Below are 20672 nucleotides of genomic sequence, written 5' to 3'. Positions count from 1 at the left end.
GGACCCGTAGGGGGCTGGTGCACAGTGGATTGGGCAGCAGTCGAAGGCAGGCGCCCCGACGACCCGATCTCTGGACACAGAGACTAGACTACACAGCAGATACTCAAATTAAATGCATATAAGCCAGTTTAAAGTAGCTCCCTCTTTAGCTGCACCTTTAAATGCAATGTGAAGTTGGGTGAATATCAATCGAGTGAACTGGACATTGTATGTGGAGTTCCTCAAGGTTCAGTTTTGGGACCTAAATTATTCATATTATACATTAACGATATATGCAAGGTTTCTGATTTAGTGAAAGTGGTCTTATTTGCTGATGACACTACCATATGGGCATCCGGGGAAAACCTACAGCAACTCTCTGGACAGGTTTCACAGGAACTTGAGAAGATAAAGAAATGGTGTGATAGTAATATACTATCTCTGAATTTGGATAAAACTAAATTTATGGTATTTGGGAATCGTAGACTAGATAATTGGGGGAGCTAATATAGAACGAGTATATGAAATTAAATTTCTAGGTGTCATAGTTGATGATAAATTCACCTGGAAATCTCATATCAGATATGTTCAAAACAAAATAGCAAAAAACATATCAATATTGGCAAGGGTTAGACATATTTTGGACGAGAAAGCACTACACATTTTGTATTCTTCATTGATCTTACCATACTTAGAGTATGGCGTTGAAAACTGGGGAAATACATACAAAAGCTCACTTCAACCATTGTATATATTACAAAAAAGAGCGATAAGAATTGTGCATAAGATGGGGTATAGGGATCACACCAATGTAGCTTTCATACAGTCTAAATTGTTAAAATTTTTCGATTTAGTGGGATATAAGACTGCTGTGTTTATGTATAAAGCCAGGAACAATTTATTACCTGGTGGAATTCAAAAACTATTGCAAGAACAGGTTTAATGATTAATCAGGTGTAACATTGTGGGTGTGGTGTAAGAATGTTAACACTATGTAATAATTCTACTTGTGTGATGTAGAAGATAATTATCAAAGTATGTAATTATGTAAGAATGTTAACAGTCTGTAATATTTTTTAGTATATCACTAGCGTGGTGTAGAACAAAATTATCCATGTAGTAATACTGCTTGCAATCCAATGCTGGTAAGATGATGTTATGGGGTAGGACTAGATAAGTCTAACTTCTTCCTACTCCGTTCAAGCATGTACTAGGTATAAGCAAATTGATAATGCATTTGTGGATATGTGTGAAATTATGTGTGTTGACATATTGACTGTCTTTACATGTTTGAAAGAATAAATCAAATCAAAATCAATGTACACAATAATCCATTGATAATTATAATACAATAATATGACATACAGGAATGTGAAATGTACCATTCTTTATAAGGAATACTTTTATTTTTTAGTACATTGTTTTGCTGCTAATACTTTTGTACTTTTACTGAAGTAACATTTTGAATGCAGGAGTTTTACTTCAGTATTTTTACACTGTAGTATTGCTATTTACTTCAGTAAAGGATCTGAATGCTTCTTCCACCACTGTATTTTTTACTTTTTTTTTTTGCTTTTTGAATACAGATACATTAGCTAGATAGACAGACATGAAAAACCTTGATGGTCCCTTTTACTTACTCCCTTCTTCATTTTTTATTTTACCGTAGCACCTTCAATTACACCTACCTTGAGTCCTGTCATAGTACCAACTGGCATTCAGGTGAACAGCCAGATCCCGATAGTCACAGGTAAGTCATTCTCGAGTATCTTATACCTTTGGTTCATTTTCTGGGTCTCTGCATGTGGTCCTTATCAGTATCTGTTTTGCAAACTCCTGTTGCAAATGAATTATAACTGAGTGCAATATTCTCTTGAATGTCCATCAGACACTAACTAATTAGAACAACACCAAACATTGTAGGATGAATCATGTTATAGCAGTAAATGATAAAAAGTTGTACTTTGTGTAGTTTTATTCTTCATTTCTGTTGGTTACAATAATAAAATGTCAGTAAATGATGAAAAGTAACAGAAATGTGCGGGTAATTTAAATTTGGCCATACTATTTATTGTTTCATTCATCATGTTATGTTCACATTAGAGTAAATGGTAAAATGAAACTGTAACTACGGTTATTTTCAATTTTGCTCCATTCTTTTATGTTTTATATTGGATTTTGTTATGAAAACATTATAACAGCGGTACATAGTTGCAGAGGATTAAGGATAATGTGCTTTGGATCTACTTTTTGAATTTTGTTAAGTTGATATTATAATATTGGCAGATGATCAAAAGTAGCAAATTTTAAAATTTGTTCCTGCTTTTTGTAATCTTATGAATGATCTATATCAATTTTGATCAATTATAGATTGATCTGTAAGTGGCATAATAAAAAAAAAAATAGCAGAGATTTAAGTTTAACTAAAATGTAAATATTATAATGTCAGCAAATGACAAAAATGTAGCTAAAATGTAATATTTCATCTGTCACACCCTCAATAAAAGTAACTCCACTGGTGACATCAAGCACAACTTCTGATGTCACATCTCTACTTGTTAGTCTGCTAACAAAAGTCAGGCCAATAAGATCTCAGCACACACCTAAATGTTTCCAGTTATGTCTCCCTCCACCAACCAAACCACACCTGGAGGATCATTCATTTATACAATTAGTGCAGTACTGATTTAACGAAGACACAAGGCCTAAACCTATTTCATTTTGCATATCTCCATCCATCCATCCATTATCCATTATCAATGGGTGGGTGGGGGTGGGGGGGACTGGAGCCAATCCCAGCCCAACTGGGTGAGAGGTGGGTCCACCCTGGACAGGTCACCAGTGTATCACAGGGCTGCCACTTACACACAAACAACCACACACTCACATTCACTCCTAGGGGAAATTTAGAGTTGCTAGTCAAGCTAAGCTGCATGTCTTTGGACTGTGGGAGGAAGCCGGAGCACCCGGAGAAAACCCAGGCAGGCACAGGGAGAACATGTAAACTCCACACAGAAAGGCCCTGGGTCAGCTGGGGCGTAAAACCCAGAACTTTCCTACTGTGAGGCAACAGCGCTAAGCACTGCATCACCATGCCGCCCTTTTGCTTATATTTTATTCATTAATTTTTTCTTTTCCTTTAGGTTCTTCAGTGGTAAATTGTGACATCAGCCAGCTCTGCTCCAATGATAGTAAGACTTATTGACCTACTGCCCCATCAGAGTGTTTGTTATGCATATCTGTAGGCTTACAACTTTATTTACTTTTGCAGGTGCTTACTTCTGGATGAACATCAGTGTGGAAGTCACACAAGGCAACAAGGGTGAACAAGATGTGCAAGATTTGGTGAGAACAAAAAACATTCCTTCATCCACTTTGTTGAGCTTATATAAGTATTGGTCTCCACCCCATCACTGTGGCATTCATTTCATAGCTTTAAATGTCACCTTGTCACAAACAAGTCTTGCCAGCACAGGATTTGTTCATAGGAGCAGCAGCACATTCCTGCCAGCGCTAAAGCACATTCCAACCCTGTGATGTACTTAAAAGTAGTTTGGATTTGAAAGGCAAGGCAAGACAGCTTTATTTATATAGCACATTTCATACACAGCGGCAATTCAAAGTGCTTTGCATAGGTGAAGAAAAACAGTAACTGTATTAAAAACAATAAGCATTAAAACCAGTGAAGAAATACATAGATAAAAAGAAATAGACAAAGTAAAAGGTCTAAAACAAGATTATCTAGCAGTTACAGTGCAGTAATAACTTGTAAACGGCCCTGAATGCAAGAGATGAAACAGAAAGTGCAGCAGAGAAAAAAGTCAATCAAAGGCACAGGAAAACAATTTTCTGTCTGGACTTGAAAATGGGACACATTGAAGGTCCTCAGGTAGTTGGCTCCATCTGTGTGCAGCAGAGCAGCTAAAGCAGCTTCCCCCGCTTGGTTCTCACCTGAGGTTCTACCATTTGACTACTTCCTAAGGATCTCAGAGCCCTGCTGTGTTTGTATTCTTCAAGGAGAGCAGACATATATTTTGGCCCCATACCACTGAGTGATTTATAAACTAGGAGAAGCACTTTAAAATGTAAGGATTTAAGAACAGGGGTGATGTGCTCAGTTCTCCTGGTTCTGGTTCTGTCACCAGCATCTGAATGAGCTGAAGTTGTCTAAAAGTATTTGTGGGAAGACCAGACAAAACTGTTACAATAATCCAGCCTGCTGGAGATGAAGGCATGAATGAGTTTCTCTAAATCTTGTCTCGACATGAGCTCTCTGAGTGTTGCTATTTGTTTGAGGTGATAAAAAGCTGATTTAGTTATGGCCTTGATGTGACTGTGAAGCTCAGGTATGAGTCTGTGTTTTTGTCTTTATAGCTCTAGAATCAAGCTGAGCAATAACTTTCATTCTTTCTTTCTTTCTTGTTGCCAAAAACTTCAATCTTGTCTTTTTTTGGCTGAATGAAATTTGATTGCATCCAGGTCTTTATTTGCTCTAAGTACTGAGGGACCATAATGACTTGGTGACATAGCTAAGTAATGAAATGTACGTCATTTGTTGACATGTAGCACTGTGAAATTAGGAAAACCTGAGTGATGTGTTATCAGTGTTATATAATTGACTTTTACACTTTTGTAACTTATAACTTAAAGTTATTGGTTTGGTTTATTCTCACAGCTCTCATGATGTCATTTTTGGCCACAACAGTTTGTTTGTTTGTTTAGAAAAAACTAGATGATTCAAAAAATATTCACTTCAGCTTAAATTTCTATTTGTTTGGGACATTTTTAAATTATTACATTTTAATTGCAAACAAACTGCAACCAACAATTAAATACAGTATAATGACCACAGTTGGACTCTTCCATACAGTTTCCTAATTTCTGTTGGGACTGTCTCTTTTTGTACAAACATAAACCTTAAATAATTGGAATAATTTGAAAGACCATGTAATTGCAAAACTCAGCACATGGTGGCTTCAAGTTTTCTTAATTTGTCTAATACATTCTTGTCCCCTAAAACTGTGAAACTGTGTATAAAGGCAACACATCTCATCAGGAGCCAGGTACACCAACTGTTCATAAGATCATAATTAGACTAGCTCTGGCCTAGCACGGCTGCTATTAAATTAAACAGGTTGCACCTAACAAACTAGTTCTCATGTAAAGATTAGTTACTAAATGTTTTCCACTCACTGAATGCTGGGTGTAACTGCTGTATCCAACTGGCAAAGCTAGCGTTAGGCTAATGTTTAGAGTTGAAGAGATACGATGGAATACAATTGACACATCTGACCTGAAAACTGATAAATCTTGTTTATTATGCCAGTGTTAAATATTTTAAATGGCATTTCACAAAAATGACACCACATTCCTCAAATTATGCAATGTCACACCAATAACATTTGACTAAATGAGAAGATTGTGTTAGCATAACCAGACATTTCACACACTACTAACTGTGAAACCCATGCGAACACTCATGCTCACATATATTCTAATGCCAGATCAGCATACCCTAAATGCAGCTTCAGCGAGGCGGTCGACCTATATTTCATTCATGCACTTTTGTATATGAAAAGCTCCCATTTCGTCTCACACAGCATCTGCCTGCTTCTCTTTCTGTTTCTCTATTTTTCACTCAGGTGTCAAATGTGTTCGGTTGTAAAGATAACACTACAGGATACATTTTCTGTCAGGGTGGCACACAACTGCAGGTCAGTATGTCACAGAAACATTCAACACCATAGCACTATCCAGAATAAAATGTCTTCTCTAAGGCTGGCAAATGACTGCAAACCTTCTCTGTCACTTTACAGACAGTGGAGGTGTCCTGTATTGCAAAAACAGACATAAGGTAACAGCATGTCAGTAGGTATTTTGTGCACTTGCTTCATATACATAAAATTGCACCTCCTCATAGCTGTGTTGTGCTTCCAGAAATACAACCTGCAGTGTGTTTTTGCACTTCAACCGTGCCATCTTACCATGTGAACTGCAGATTGCTGCAGCCTCTGCATTGCAGCAAAGAAACCAAATGCATGCAAGAATCATTGGAGAGGTGGAGAGAGTTGGTGAGCATTTGTCAGTAACCTAATATCACCTAATATCTTCACGCATGCGCAAAAACATAGAACATACAGATACACACACAAAGTTGTGTCTTTCTATAGTTATGTGGACACTCAATGGCATAATGCCCCTTACCAGAACTATCACCACTGCAGTACTTGTGCAGACGCATTAAGACAGAAGAGCTGCAACACCAAGGGGTTAAAAAAATAACAGCGGGTCATGTGACTCAGGTAGCTTCAAATAGTTCCAAGACGTCAATTCAAATCCCTCATTTTCTGTTCCAAACAGCGGTGTTTATTATTAGTGTTTAATTACTGCTTTTAATGACTTGTACAGCCTTGCAAACTAATTGTGTGCTCTGCTGTTGTAGATAGCTCAGATTCCTTAGCTAGTTAGCTATGTACCTAATTATTAAAGTGACGCAGGGAGACCGTCAAAAGGTTGTAAAATGTGTTCTGACATATCCTTAACTTAAAATGTCACAACTATAATTAATGCTATGGATTTCAACTTCTTACTTTGACAGATAGCAGCCAGGTCAATGTAACTCTGTGGCGCTGCTGCTAATGTGTGGAACTATGTATGATCTGCTATTACTGTAGAGTCAATGAAGGTGTCACCACTCTGTACATGTTTAATCCCAGTCTTTACCCTAAACCTAAACAAAACTGAAATCTAATCTGATCTCCAAAACCAAGCTGTAACCCTCAAAAAGCTTTTCAGTGAAGATCAGCTAAAATGTCCAAACAAGGATGAATTAAGTGAGAACATGCATACTGTATACAAATACAGATACAAACACAGCAAAACACTAGCAGGAATACACACACTCACATACAGGATGTGAGTGTGGGGGAATGTAGCACTGTACATAAACATACAAACATCTATTAAATCAGTTCAAAGTGTGTGCAGCTTCTAAAAAATGACCTAATTTTTGTGACACACGATGAAAATGCAGTGTGTGTCTGACAAAGTCTAGTAAATCTTTGCCTCACCAAGCACAAACACATAACGTTGCATTCTAGATTTAAAACCCCAAAACATCACAAACACAGCAGAACAAGAGTCATTCCCACAAAAAAGATTTATTAACACAGTCTTGTTGATTTTGTTCACATCAGGTCGAAATCTATGTGACAGTACACAGCCCTCTGTTGGTGAGTTCGTGAGGTGCACGTCCACATCTTCCCTGAACAGTATTTGTCAGTCTGACAAACCCTCTAATCTTACATGGTGAGCAGTGCCTTTGCTTTTCTCTACAGTGCATGCCTAAATGTACATGCATGCACTCTGTATCTTATCATCCTCTGTATCTTCTAGCTCAGTCACAGAGCCCATGTCCAGCCCAGCTCCACAGTCAAACCCATACTCCTGCGGCAGTGAGTACCACAAACACAGACACCCATTACATTCTCCTGAATTCAGTGTTGCTTCTGCTGCTATAATTGTTTTTCTGTGCCTCAGGTGAAGCTCCTCGCTTTTGTGACTGCACTTCTTTCTGTAGTTCTTCAAGTAAGAAAAAAACCTGAATTTTTTGTTCCTGCCTGTCTACATATGTTTGCACTGTGTTGACAAGCAAAAATATATGTGTGCATATTTTGTGTATTTGTTTATAGAAACCCCCCACACAAACACAGCTGGTAAATGTGACTGTGAAGTATGAGATTACTTAATGCAACTTTATACAAATATTAAATGAATCACGCTTCTAAATTTTGGGAAATGTACTTATTAGTGTTTAAATAATACCAAACTGAGGTCTGTGACATAAACAAAGTTTTATCCAACAGTTTATTAGCATAAAGAGCATAAAGAAGTTCATAAACACAACTTGTCAGTTTTGTACTAAACAGGATATGACATGTTGTTCAGCAAGCTTTAGAGATGATTGATGAATTTATTTATGTTTATATGGAGCCAGGCTAGCTGTGAGCACCAACATTAAACTAACACTTAGCTCCTGGCTGAACCATCATATTTATTGGAGAGACATGAAAGTCAATCTTCTCATCTATCTTTTGAAAAGAGGGCAAATATTTGTATTAATTCATCTCAGAGGGTAGGTGTTAGAATTATGTCTTATACTGCCTATGATATACTGTTCTTATTATTGTTCTTTTTCTTTTCAGGTGAGTTCTTTGCCTTAAGAATTAACATCAGCAAGGCATCTGTTAATATTAGCTTCATACAAAAAATGGTATGTACAGCACAGTGTGATTGATTTATACATTTCATTGTTGACATGCTTTGTACTGATTGTCAGACTTTATTTGACAGTTAACAACTCTTCGTGTAGACCGCCTCTGTGACCCAGAGTCGGGGTAAGTCTATCCACTCGCGGTACATACCTGCTGACCATGTTCAAATCCATCCTGAGTTTGCTAGTACCATTGTACTGCGTCGTAAAGAGCCAGTGAACGGCTAAGCTAACCAAGCTGTGTGTTTTTTCTAACTGCAATTAGAGTAAAAGAAAATATCTCTAGTAGAGCCTTTAAATAATAATTCAGTGCCTTATATTTAAGGGTTTTGGAGGTAATAATTCTCACATGGACAATTCTTTGTTTCCAGGTCACCATGTGGAGATTATGCAGAGATTTTAAAGAAGTACCAGGTAAAACTGGCTTCATATTAAAGTCAACATAAAACCTTAATAATGACACTGATCTCTAGAAGGTCACTCCAGCCAGCTGAAATTTGTTGATTTTTTTTCATACTGAGACCTGTTAATGATGTTTTATGAATATATATTGCTTTTCCCAGCACGCTCACCTGGAATGTCATGGGGTACAACAGAGGTAGACCATTTCTTTCTTCTTGCTTGTTATTCTCACATACAGAAATGAGCCTCTTAAAAAATGTTGAAAAAGGATATTGCTGACTACTCTTAAAAATCCTAGGGCTGTTTTGTTTGTTGAGGATTTTTGGATGATTGTCAGATGCACCAGGCACAAAGAAAGAAAAAGTACAAGAACACAAATGACAGAAATCTGTCAAGGAAAATGAAAAAATATTATAATACAGGATTAACCCCTGGAATGCAAATACTGGTGATAATGTATTTAATGAATAATATCTGAAGGTGAATTCTGTCGTCTGTCTCCAGGTTGTACAGCTGCATGGTGATATTGGAAATGTCTGGACCTGTCAGTGTTTGCTCCCTGAGTGAACTTATGCAACAGCTCATTGACAACATCACTGAAATATCAGTTGAAAGACCAGTTACCCGAATCGGTTAGTTGACATGTTGCAGTTTATGATCAATGTTGCTGCATACATTTTTTTCTGTGATGAAACCTCTGTTCTGTTTGATTTCTCTGTCCTCAGTAATATGTGGTTCTCCTGGTTTGGATGTGCGTACACTGTTGGCCTCCAACTTCACCTGGGTTGACAGTGACCTGCTGATCTCTGATGTCTGTCATCCTGACCCTACTTTGCTTAAATGGTAAATGTATAAAACATTGGGAGTGCAACTATTCTTTTTGCTCTCAGTTACTTTCTCCGTGAGAGTGGTGAATATTCAATTTTAGAACCTATGTCTTCTCTTGTCTATCTCTATGTGACATTGTATGGTTGGAAGTCACTTAAGGCATACTCCTGCCACTGCCATTCAACCAGGCACTGACTTCAGATAAAAGTTAATAAAGATTTGTCTTTAATATTAGTATAAAAATGATTTATTCTGCTTTTTGTCTGTTCTTTCATAGTGAGGCAAATGAGACGCTTGCTGTTCTTTTGACTGACAGCTGCACAACACAGTCCAACAGCAGCTTTACTACACCTCCTGAAACCATGCCAACACTGGTGACCAGCACTAATGAACAAACTTACCCAGCAACTGAAAAATCTCCTGCAACTCAAGAGACAAATGCATCACGAGGAACAGCTCAGCCTAACATGACAACTCCACTTACACAGTTAAACAGCACACAGTCCTCAACAGCACATCCTCTCCTTCAAACCAGCTCACAGAACCTAACTGTGACACCCACTACAGTACTTCAAAACATAACCACAACACAACAAAACACAACAGAATTTGTGACATTTTCCTCTTCCAACTCAACCCAACCCAATATCATAACATCTGCTAACACTCTCACATTACAGAACACAACCGCTATGATGGATTCAACACCGAACACAACTACACTGCCTCTCAATCACACACCAGTGTACAACCTAACTACAGCAAATACATTCACAGCTTCTCCCAGTAACACAACAGAGTACACAGTATCTACAGCAGAACCACTGACACCTTCTCCAAATGCTACAGTACCTCCCACAGACACACGAGAGAACAATCTAACTATAACCAAGACAGTTCCATCTTCTCCCTATAATGAAACACTCTACAATGCAACCACAGCTGAGACAGTTATGCTCAGTAACACAACAGCTTACAACATAACTACAGCCAAACCATTTACACCTTCTCCAAATACTACAGTACTCTACAATGTAACTACAGTCACATCCAGTAACACAACAGTTTACAATGTAACTACAGCCAAACCATTTATACCTTCTCCAAATACTACACTACTCTACAATGTAACTACAGTTACACCCAGTAACACAACAGTTTACAATGTAACTACAGCCAAACCATTTACACCTTCTCCAAATACTACAGTACTCTACAATGTAACTACAGTTACACCCAGTAACACAACAGCTTACAACATAACTACAGCCAAACCATTTACACCTTCTCCAAATACTACAGTACTCTACAATGTAACTACAGTTACACCCAGTAACACAACAGTTTACAATGTAACTACAGCCAAACCACTTCTACCTTCTCCAAATACTACAGTACTCTACAATGTAACTACAGTTACACCCAGTAACACAACAGCTTACAACGTAACTACAGACAAACCATTTACACCTTCTCCAAATACTACAGTACTCTACAATGTAACTACAGTTACACCCAGTAACACAACAGCTTACAACATAACTACAGCCAAACCATTTACACCTTCTCCAAATACTACAGTACTCTACAATGTAACTACAGTTACACCCAGTAACACAACAGTTTACAATGTAACTACAGCCAAACCACTTCTACCTTCTCCAAATACTACAGTACTCTACAATGTAACTACAGTTACACCCAGTAACACAACAGCTTACAACGTAACTACAGACAAACCATTTACACCTTCTCCAAATACTACAGTACTCTACAATGTAACTACAGTTACAACCAGTAACAGAACAGTTTACAGCGTAACTACAGCCAAACCATTTACACCTTCTCCAAACAACACAACAGCCGAAAATGTAACAACAGCTGAAGCACTGACACCAACTGAGAAATCACTCTACAATGTAACTACAGTCACATCCAGTAACACAACAGCCAACAATGTAACAGCTGAAGCACTGACACCAACTGAGAAATCACTCTACAATGTAACTACAGTCAAAACAGTTACTCCCAGTAACATAACAGTTTACAATACAACTACATTTACTCCTTATCCAAATGGCACAACAGTGTACAATGTAACTACAATTACACATTCCACAGACACAAAAGAGTACAATGTAACTGCAAACATGACATTTACATCTTCTCCAAATGATACAGCACATTACAATGTGACGAGCCGTCTTAGTAACAACAATGCAACTACAGCTGAACCACTTACAACTTCTTCAAATTATACAACAGTGTACAATGAAACTATAACCAATGCAATTACACCCAATCACACAACAGAGTACAACTTAACTACAGCCGGAATAGTTACACCCTCTCACAATCACACAACAGTGTACAATGAAACTACAGCCATCACCAATTATACTACAGCCTCTGCCAATTACACAGCAGGGCAGCAGGTCAGAGATGACATCAATGGCACAGAAAGTAACACAACAACACCTTCTCCCAATGGGACAACAGTCAACAATATAACTACACAATACAATTACACAACAGCAGACAATGTAACAACTACAACTGTATCTCCTAACAACATAACCACTGCACCCATGACAGTAACACAACAGAACACCACTGCCACATATATAAACACAACATTATCTACCACTGCATCACAAATCAACAACAACAATGCAACAACATTCACAACAAACACGACTGTGACTTCTGTTGTCAACAGTACCACAGCAAGTGCTCTTAACAACAAGACTACAAGTCACACCACAGCAATTGTGACTCAAAACATCACAACAAGCACCAAAAATGACATTAACTCCAGCACAGCTGTAACTTCAGGAGTCAATTCGACATCTGCTAAAGCTTCCGGTAATGAAACAGCCCCAGCTTCCAGCATGATGACAACTATAACCACAAATGGTTCACAAACCTCGATGCCTAGCAGTACTACTCTCCCAACGACCACCCTGACCAGCACAACCACAACAACTGGTATGTAAAGCTTAGAACCTGACATTTTTACTGCTGTACTGATTTAAGTTGCATGAACAGTTGGACGCACCAAAAAGAACAGCAATATCCGTAACTTATTATTTTTAAGATTTAGTGGACTTGAGAAACAGTGTTGAGAAACACTGCATAGACTTAAATGTGATACTATTAATGTGTAATATGTAAAAGCCATTGTTTTAACAGAACATTTTCTTGTTGCTGTTTATAAAAACTTGTGTGTGTTGCTCTTGAGTTTCAGTCAGCATGGACAGGATACTTTTCTATATAGCATTTCCCATTTGAGATCTGTGTTAGTCATACAATAGTGACCATCACATCACATAACTGACCACATTATTGAGACTAATAACTTGATGATTTGTTGTACTCCTTACTAAGGTACTGGAACTCACTCCACAACCACTATAATGACAACTCCATACCAAAGCTCAGCAGACTATAATGCAGACCGGCTGCTAAAGGAATCACAGCAGGCATCCCAGATGGACTCCTCAGAGGTGAAACTACTGATTTACTAAAGTATGCAATATTCAACCATAAAGCCATAAAACCATTTCAAAATTTAGGTCTATGAAGGATTAACCAATGGATTTTTAGATACATTATTTTACCAAGTTGCTATTTGGAACCAAAATTGTAATTTTATTTGACAAAAAAAAAACCCAATATAAAATAAGTTACATCCTCAAACCTTTAAAGCAAACCAAACAAGATTGTCACAACTATCATAAAAATGGCAAAGTGACTCACATTTAAATCTATCAGCTACTGTTAATGGAGTGGCCACTTGTTGTTTTGAATTACATATCTTTCATTTAGAAGGTAACTTTGTAGTTTGATGGATGTTGCAGGTGAGAAACATCGTGGATCAGTTGGAGTACCTTGAGCGTGAGCCCACTGTGTCAAACCCCGTGGGGAAAAAAATCATCCAAATTGTCAGCAACCTAATGGCAGCATCCTCAGTGGCCCTCTCAGAATCTGCTAACAGGTACAACTTACATGACACCCACCAATGTGTATGCAAACAAATGCACATGTATCTGACTTTCTAAATTTCTGTCTTCTTTTCTGTGGACAGGTTGATTCATGTGGTGGATAAACTGGGTTATATAGTGGATGTCAGTGGTAACAGTGAACCCCTCTCTTCGGATTCACTGGTTCTGGCAGTCAGGACAGTGGATGGAAGCAACTTTCCAACAACATCTGTCAACATCTTCAGTACTTATGATGTCCAGGTAGCCCAGATTTGAATGTAGTCATCTAGTTTTATTAAATTTCATGAAATGAACATAATGTTTTGAATCAAAAATTTACAAAAAAACATTTACAAAAATGTATGCATGGCCAGACTTTAAGCAGATAAGGAGGCTTTTTTAATTAATTAATTTATTTTTTTAAATTTTGTTTGTTTGTTTGTTTGGTGTCTTCAGACCGTCACTAGGTCCCGGTCCAAGAGGTCAGGTTCTACTCCTCTGGCGTCTGCATTCTTGCCACCCTCCCTCACCTCAGGTCTCAGTCCTCAGCAACAATACCTGGCCAGCAGAGTCCAGTTCACTTTTTACACCAAACCTGTCCTCTTTCAGGTACTGTCTCGCAGAATATTAATATTTCTATGTGTTCAGTCAGTGATGTACAGCATGTACAGCATTTTGAAATTTTCTCTGTTTAATTTGATGTTCTTACTGAATTTAGTACAGATATTGCTCCACAGAAGGTTTTGTCTTCTTTGAAAAAATATTATGAAATAAAATATTATTCAAACTGGAGCAATTCTTGTGCTGAAATTAAATGTAAACCATCACCATCCTCTAACCTGCATGCATTTATCTTCTATTTTGCAGGATCCATCATTAAACAAAATAACCTATGTCAGTCCTGTCCTGGCCTGCAGTGTTTACAATTTGTCAATAAGCAACTTGACAGACAAGATTCAGTTTACCATCCAAAACACCGAAACTACATCTGTGAGTAGGCAAACAATTCTTTTTTCTCATGAATCAGTTCATCCAGAAAAAGTCACATAAGTTGAATACCACAAGTAATTGTCAGCATGTTGATGGTCAGACCAAAAGCAGTAGCTACTTTAGCATTCTGATAAAAAAAAAACCCTTTCTGGACATGCTGGTTACTGTTTATTGGAATCCTTGTATTATTTATTTTAAAGATCCTGATCCTTGTTTACAAAGCCCATAGCAACTAACTGGTCTTCAATGTATTTGCAAATCACAGCCCAGTCTCACAGCAAAATGTATAATAGCTACTGTACATTAGTCTGCAACACAAAATGCACTAGTCTTACAATAACTCCATCAAAATTGTGACATGGCAATGTTTTTCTGGCAGCGAAAACAAAAGACAGTGGCTGACATTCCTTATATGTGGTTAGGTTTAGGGAAAGCCCCTGGGTTTGGTTAAAATACTCTAAAATGAAAAGTACAAAATCAAATGTGGGACTCAATCTCTGGTTGTTATCATAAAGGTCAGGTGTTTGTTGGCCCATTCATCTGCCCGGACCTCCAATTTCCTCATGTTTTTACCTTTTTGTTGTTCCAAATCGTTTAACGTCAATAACCAGTTCAGTTGGTGGCAGTAATGCATATACATTTGTTGTTTGCCAACCACCATAAAACACCAAGAAGGAGAAGAAGACAAAGGACGACACTGGGTTTTGATATAAAAATGTTGCCATGTCAGTTTTTTTTTACTTTTTTATTTTTTATTGTGACACTACTACTTTTTAAGCTGTGGATCAATGTAGCTATTCTATGTTTTCATGTGAGATTGGGATGCAAATTACAGGCTCATAACAATGTGAAGCCATAAACCACAGTAACATTATACTTTTCCCTTTGTTCAGTGGTTTTCAATATGAAGGGTAACCCTGAAAATTACTGCTCATTTTGTACTGTACTACAATTAAATTGTTTTTCATGTTTTTTAGACAAATCTTGGGGTCTGTGTATTTTGGGACTTTGATCTGAATGGTGAGTACATGAATGGCAATCAAGTTAGTTAAGAGCTAAATTTCCACAGTTCTGAACATTGCTGTTTGTGGTGTTTGTATTGTTCAGGTGGTAAAGGAGGCTGGAGTAAAGTTGGCTGTGATCGTGTCAATGCCACATCAGAAGCAACAACCTGCAGCTGCAACCATCTTACTTCATTTGCAATACTGCTGGTTTGTGGCTTTGTTTTAATGTTTATGTTTGTTGTATGTGCATGTGATGTATTGACAGTAATATTAATAGAGTAATTTTCAAATCAGAATTACAGTGTATGTATGGGGAATTAAGTCCCCAGCGTACCCCCCAGTGGATACGCTGGCTGGCTGATTGGGCTGGATGGAGGCCTGCAATGTACATCCAGTGCTAACTAGCTGGGAAACAGGCTGGTGGTTAGCAGACCTAGCTGTGGGAGAGGCAGGCTGAGAAGCAAGCTCTGATGGATCACTGACTGAGAGCATGCCAGAAGGCTGTATGACTCCAGGACAGGCAGCAACTACGCCAACCCTATCCTAACCTCAGGGATAGACCAGTGGATAACTGACAGGGAAACAACTGATGCCTCTTTTGAAGGGCAGAGTCAGAGGGAAATAACTGGAGACTGGATGGGGAATGTCAATTCATAGAGCAGTCCAGAAAACAATAGTGTCAGGAGACTAGAGGGCAGAGACAACAGCTGTGACAGAATCGATGAGGTTCAGTTGTACAGCATGTGTTCACCGTGTGTATATTTGTGTGTGTGCCCCGTTCAAAAACAGGATTTGTCCAGAGAAGGAGTAACTGATCGTCAGCAAGGAGAAATTCTGACTTACATTACTTACATCGGCTGTGGAATTTCTGCTATTTTTCTCGCTGTCACCATACTGACATACCTTTTATTTGAGTAAGAAATCATCTCTTTACCAGGCTAATTTTGTTCCTTCTGTCCTAACAGTTTGGTCATTTTAACATGCAACATGGATCATTTAAAAGCTAAAATTAATTCATTGCATGACTTGAAAATTTATGAACTGCAAAGCGGTCCATGTAAATTACACAATGAATTCAATTTCTATTCCAAGTTCTATTTTAACAGACTCTTCCTTTGCAGGAAACTGCTGCGGGATACTCCAGCCAAGATTCTGGTCCAGCTCTGCTTCTCCCTTCTCTTCCTCAACCTGGTATTCTTAGTGGATGGCTGGTTGGCATTATACCCAGCAACTGGGTTGTGTATCAGCACTGCCTTCTTCCTGCACTACTTCCTGCGGTTAGAGGCCCTGCACATGTACATCAGTATCGTCAAGGTGTTCACTGCCTACCTCAGCAGATATATGCTCAAGCTCTCGCTGATGGGCTGGGGTGAGTATCTCAACACTGGGCTCTAAGATGTTATAGCTTTACCATTTTATTGAGGTGTTCATAAAGTGTTTTCATAAATAGTTTTTGTTGGATGTAATGAGATGGTTCAACTAATTAAAATTCTGGTGTTTGCAGGTATTCCTCTTGTCGTGGTAATCATTGTAATCTCAGTGGACAAAAACAACTATGGTCTGGTTGCATATGGAAAATATACAGACGGCCCTTCAGATGACTTGTAAGTTAAATTTTGATTATACTGTAAGTTACATTTAAATTTTTACCATGTGCAGTAAAATCAGCTTTTTTAAACAAAAGTGTTTTATTTTTCATTTAAATGTTCTACTAACCATAACAGAGTATGTAATAGAAGTTGCGTCCTGTAGTATAACTGAATATTTGCTAAAGAGTTTGATTTCTACTTATCCATAAATAAATATGAATAGAATGGAGCTATTCATATATGCTGCACTGCCACGAAATAATATACTTTACATTTTTAAACTACTTCATCGTGAAACCACTTACAAAACAAGAACCATATCAACATAATCTTTTCACTTTTACATTACAAACACTATATAGGAATTGTGAACCAGGTAAAGTTAAAGAAGCTTTATGGAGTTGTAAGTAATAATAGTTGTTTTCCTGTTCATATCCTTTAGCAACGAATTTGTTGAACATAATTTCTTCCTCATGCACACATTTTTAAGTATTTTGAATCAAGAGTCTTTTTTAAAATTCATGTTTACAATCTTCTGTCCAGTGTTTGCTGGGGTATCACTGTATCTGTTAGTGTGAAACTGTTGGCAGGAATGTGTATGATGTCCTGTGTGCATGAGATAAAAAAAAAAAAAAAAGACAAAACAAACACATAAACCCAAAACTAGAGGTCAAAAACTCTACAGGGAACCTGTAGGAATAAATCGGTATAGTTGTCTTATTCCTGTCATTACTGTATTTGGCCACAAGAGGGTGACAGATACAAACAATCTGCTTTATTGTGATGTCTTTGGTGTTGAAATATTCAAACCAAATTTGTATTTGTTGGTCAAACTTTATCTTGATAAATTGAGCAGTCCTTTCTCATTGCAGAACTTTAGAATTTTTAAACACTGTAATATGTTGGTAATAATGGCCAAAATCTATTTCAGTGTACAGGCACCATGGTTTTTGAATTGACTATATGGGCTTTATGGAATTTCATGACATACCTAAAGCCATGTACAGATTTATCCTGATATTATTCCTCTACTAGTTGCCCCAGGCTAATTTTAGAAATGGGACAAAATTCTCAGACATTTTGAGGTATTTGGACGTTTGTTGACAGGTCAAAATGTTCACTGTGTGAAAGCTCTGTTTGACATGCACACACACATATCACTTCCAAAGTAAATGCATATCAGATTGACCTGGCTACAGAAAAGTGACTACTACATGAATAGTAACTTAATATCCACCTAGCAGATGGCAAACATGTTTTCTTTGGACTATTGTACTTGTCAAATTTTTGCAGCCTACTTTAGACTTGTGTAATACATTCTGTGTCCCACTGTAGCTGTTGGATACGCAATAACCTCGTCTTCTACGTGGGTGTGGTGGCCTACTTCCTCCTCATCTTTGTATTGTGCTTCGTGGTCTTCATCGTTGTGCTGGTCCAGCTGTCTCGGATCAAGAAGCAAAACCCCCAGAACCAGTCTCCTAACAGGGGAATGGTGTCTGATATGCGCAGTGTCGCTGGCCTCATCATCCTGCTTGGCCTCACCTGGGGCTTTGCTCTGTTTGCCTGGGGACCCCTCAACTTACCATTTGTTTATCTTTTCTCTATATTCAACTCGCTGCTAGGTGAGACACTTGGTTCTACTTCAAAATGAGACAGCCACATTGTAGTCTTTCTGATGAAACCAAGATGTCCATATTGCCCAAATCATAATTCATGAGTATACCCCAAAAGCTAATCTTTTGCTAATTTGTCCTGTACAGGTTTCTTTGTCTTCATTTTCCACTGTGCTGTGAAAGAGAATGTCCGCAGGCAGTGGAGAACATATCTCTGCTGTGGAAAGCTGCGATTGGCTGAAAACTCAGGTGGGCACCTACATCTGTTCTTTTACCTGCTTACACTAATTAAAAAACAGTTTTCAGTCATAACCCGAATGCACAGACACGTTACACATATACTGTATATGTAGAAAAGAACTGCTTATCCCTAACTCAGCCTATTTTTTATTGTGCCAATTTGTGAAAAATATAAACAAATATAGGCTTAAAAAATGGGCTTGTAGTCCACAGTGTAAGTGAATGACTCCACAGCATCATCCCCCACAACTTTATGGGAAATGTAGTTGCAGAACTTAAAGCACGATTGTCTACCAAATACAAGACAAAGAAACAAACCAATTAATTTGAGCTCTTTACTCTTAATATTAATAGATGTCAGTATGAATACTGTATCTCTTCAGTGACATTTGCAAGACAGATCTGTCAAATTATGGAAACATAGGGTTAAATGAACAAAGTCATATAAGCTTGGTCATATACACTTTCCTACAGAGTGGAGTCGGACAGCCACCCAGAACATCAGAAATCAGTCGATCACTACTACAACCAATTCAGCACCCCTCTTCACCTCTCGAAGCGCCTCCATCATCAGTGGCGCCACCTCTAGCAGTGGTATGTCTACAGTGTCTGACCTGCATTTTTACACAATTTATAGGTTACATGTTTATATACAATACTACTGTTAATGTGTTACTGTGTTTGTCCCCTGCAGGGTCTGTGTTTGTGGACAGCGGAATATCTGATGGCACTAACAGCGATGTTGTCCTCAATGAGCTCCACAGGCGAAATCTGTCACTGCAAGACACCGCCTGACACCTGTGTCAAGAATTCATTTGTGATAACTGTAATGACCTAGTGTGAGTGAGCCAAGAGCATGGTCAGATATTAGGGATCTGCTACAACTTGCATGGACAAAGAACTCATTAATAGATATTTATAAGTTCAAAGAAATTGTCAGTGTTATACAAGATGGTTTTAAAGGTGCAATGAAGGACACATGACGAGATGAAGCAAGATTGAAGTAGGCCTACCTGAGGTGAAAATGTTATTTAATACCATTTCTACAATGGGAAGAGAATATATGAAAAAAAAAATAATGAAGAAGACTTATTAGCCGTTCTAACTGTGCAGTAGGCATATTTCTGACTGAATAATGTAATTGTTTCACTACAGCTGTGACTCCACATTTGTGGAAGCTAAAACTATTAATGTAAACGATATGTATTATGTTACACATTATTTTCATTTAAACATGCAAATTTATATTTAATAATTATCCTAGGACAGACATTGTCTGTCATTGGGTATGTCATTGCATTTTGTATAGATTATTATGTGGCAGTTTTGCAGACTTTTTGATATGTTTCTCATTTGTGAACAAAAATGGGTAAATGAAGGTATTACTAGTGTTTACGATACTCCACTGCCCGTGTTTTCAATAAATAGTTCATTTATTTATAGTTTTCATTCCTCTTTCACATTTGTCAAAAGGCACTCTGTGAAGGATGCTGAACGTTTAATAGAGATGAGGTGAATTGAAGGAAAATGCCAAAACTCAGTAAACCTCTGAAAAGAATGTGAAAACATATCTGCTCTTTGCCCTTCATTGAATTCCAAGTTTCATGAATATTCAAATATGCCAGTGAACCCAGGAAGCAACCGATCCCCGGCAGGTGGCTATAGATCTCTTCATAGCCACTGAACATGCGTTTCAAAGAACTATACACGAGACTGACTGATAATAAAACAAACAACAACAACAAAATGTGCAGAGCATAAAAACAAAAAGT

At 37.8% G+C, this 20672-nt stretch overlaps 2 protein-coding genes across 2 annotated transcripts in view; both read left to right on the top strand.

The window, feature by feature from the left end:
* adgrg2a (adhesion G protein-coupled receptor G2a) overlaps nucleotides 1–16748 on the top strand; it is a gene marked incomplete at its 3' end in the record, with an annotated part of 25374 nt that extends 8626 nt beyond the window's left edge. Inside the window, exons 6-30 of the mRNA XM_020601982.1 lie at nucleotides 1649–1729; nucleotides 3123–3170; nucleotides 3251–3324; nucleotides 5622–5693; nucleotides 5796–5833; nucleotides 5917–6050; nucleotides 7176–7287; nucleotides 7375–7433; nucleotides 7519–7566; nucleotides 8184–8251; nucleotides 8332–8375; nucleotides 8623–8665; nucleotides 8815–8849; nucleotides 9158–9285; nucleotides 9379–9496; nucleotides 9759–12469; nucleotides 12869–12987; nucleotides 13342–13478; nucleotides 13569–13725; nucleotides 13921–14073; nucleotides 14332–14454; nucleotides 15432–15474; nucleotides 15562–15665; nucleotides 16248–16372; nucleotides 16580–16748. Of these exons, the coding sequence (XP_020457638.1) occupies nucleotides 1649–1729; nucleotides 3123–3170; nucleotides 3251–3324; nucleotides 5622–5693; nucleotides 5796–5833; nucleotides 5917–6050; nucleotides 7176–7287; nucleotides 7375–7433; nucleotides 7519–7566; nucleotides 8184–8251; nucleotides 8332–8375; nucleotides 8623–8665; nucleotides 8815–8849; nucleotides 9158–9285; nucleotides 9379–9496; nucleotides 9759–12469; nucleotides 12869–12987; nucleotides 13342–13478; nucleotides 13569–13725; nucleotides 13921–14073; nucleotides 14332–14454; nucleotides 15432–15474; nucleotides 15562–15665; nucleotides 16248–16372; nucleotides 16580–16748 (4943 nt within the window). The remainder of the gene's footprint in view (nucleotides 1–1648; nucleotides 1730–3122; nucleotides 3171–3250; nucleotides 3325–5621; nucleotides 5694–5795; nucleotides 5834–5916; nucleotides 6051–7175; nucleotides 7288–7374; nucleotides 7434–7518; nucleotides 7567–8183; nucleotides 8252–8331; nucleotides 8376–8622; nucleotides 8666–8814; nucleotides 8850–9157; nucleotides 9286–9378; nucleotides 9497–9758; nucleotides 12470–12868; nucleotides 12988–13341; nucleotides 13479–13568; nucleotides 13726–13920; nucleotides 14074–14331; nucleotides 14455–15431; nucleotides 15475–15561; nucleotides 15666–16247; nucleotides 16373–16579) is intronic.
* On the top strand, nucleotides 16742–19976 carry LOC109961667 (adhesion G-protein coupled receptor G2-like). The gene is made up of 6 exons (XM_020602678.1): nucleotides 16742–16827; nucleotides 16963–17062; nucleotides 18383–18669; nucleotides 18808–18909; nucleotides 19375–19494; nucleotides 19595–19976. The coding sequence occupies exons 1-6, from the start codon at nucleotides 16752–16754 to the stop codon at nucleotides 19693–19695; spliced, it is 786 nt and encodes a 261-aa protein (XP_020458334.1). The 5' UTR covers nucleotides 16742–16751; the 3' UTR covers nucleotides 19696–19976.
* The last annotated feature ends 696 nt before the right edge of the window (nucleotides 19977–20672 follow it).

Source organism: Monopterus albus, unplaced genomic scaffold, assembly GCF_001952655.1.
Source record: "Monopterus albus unplaced genomic scaffold, M_albus_1.0 scaffold3.1, whole genome shotgun sequence".
Taxonomy (NCBI): domain Eukaryota; kingdom Metazoa; phylum Chordata; class Actinopteri; order Synbranchiformes; family Synbranchidae; genus Monopterus; species Monopterus albus.
Note: the sequence above shows the minus strand (reverse complement) of the source record. Positions and strands in the feature narration are given on the sequence as shown.

Excerpts from the sequence above, each read along its gene's own strand:
- LOC109961667 (XM_020602678.1), top strand. The coding sequence starts at position 16,752 with ATGTACATCAGTATCGTCAAGGTGTTCACTGCCTACCTCAGCAGATAT. Across the intron at positions 16,828-16,962 it reads GCTCTCGCTGATGGGCTGGG|GTATTCCTCTTGTCGTGGTA; the intron begins GTGAGTATCTCA and ends TGGTGTTTGCAG. Across the intron at positions 18,910-19,374 it reads GCGATTGGCTGAAAACTCAG|AGTGGAGTCGGACAGCCACC; the intron begins GTGGGCACCTAC and ends ACTTTCCTACAG.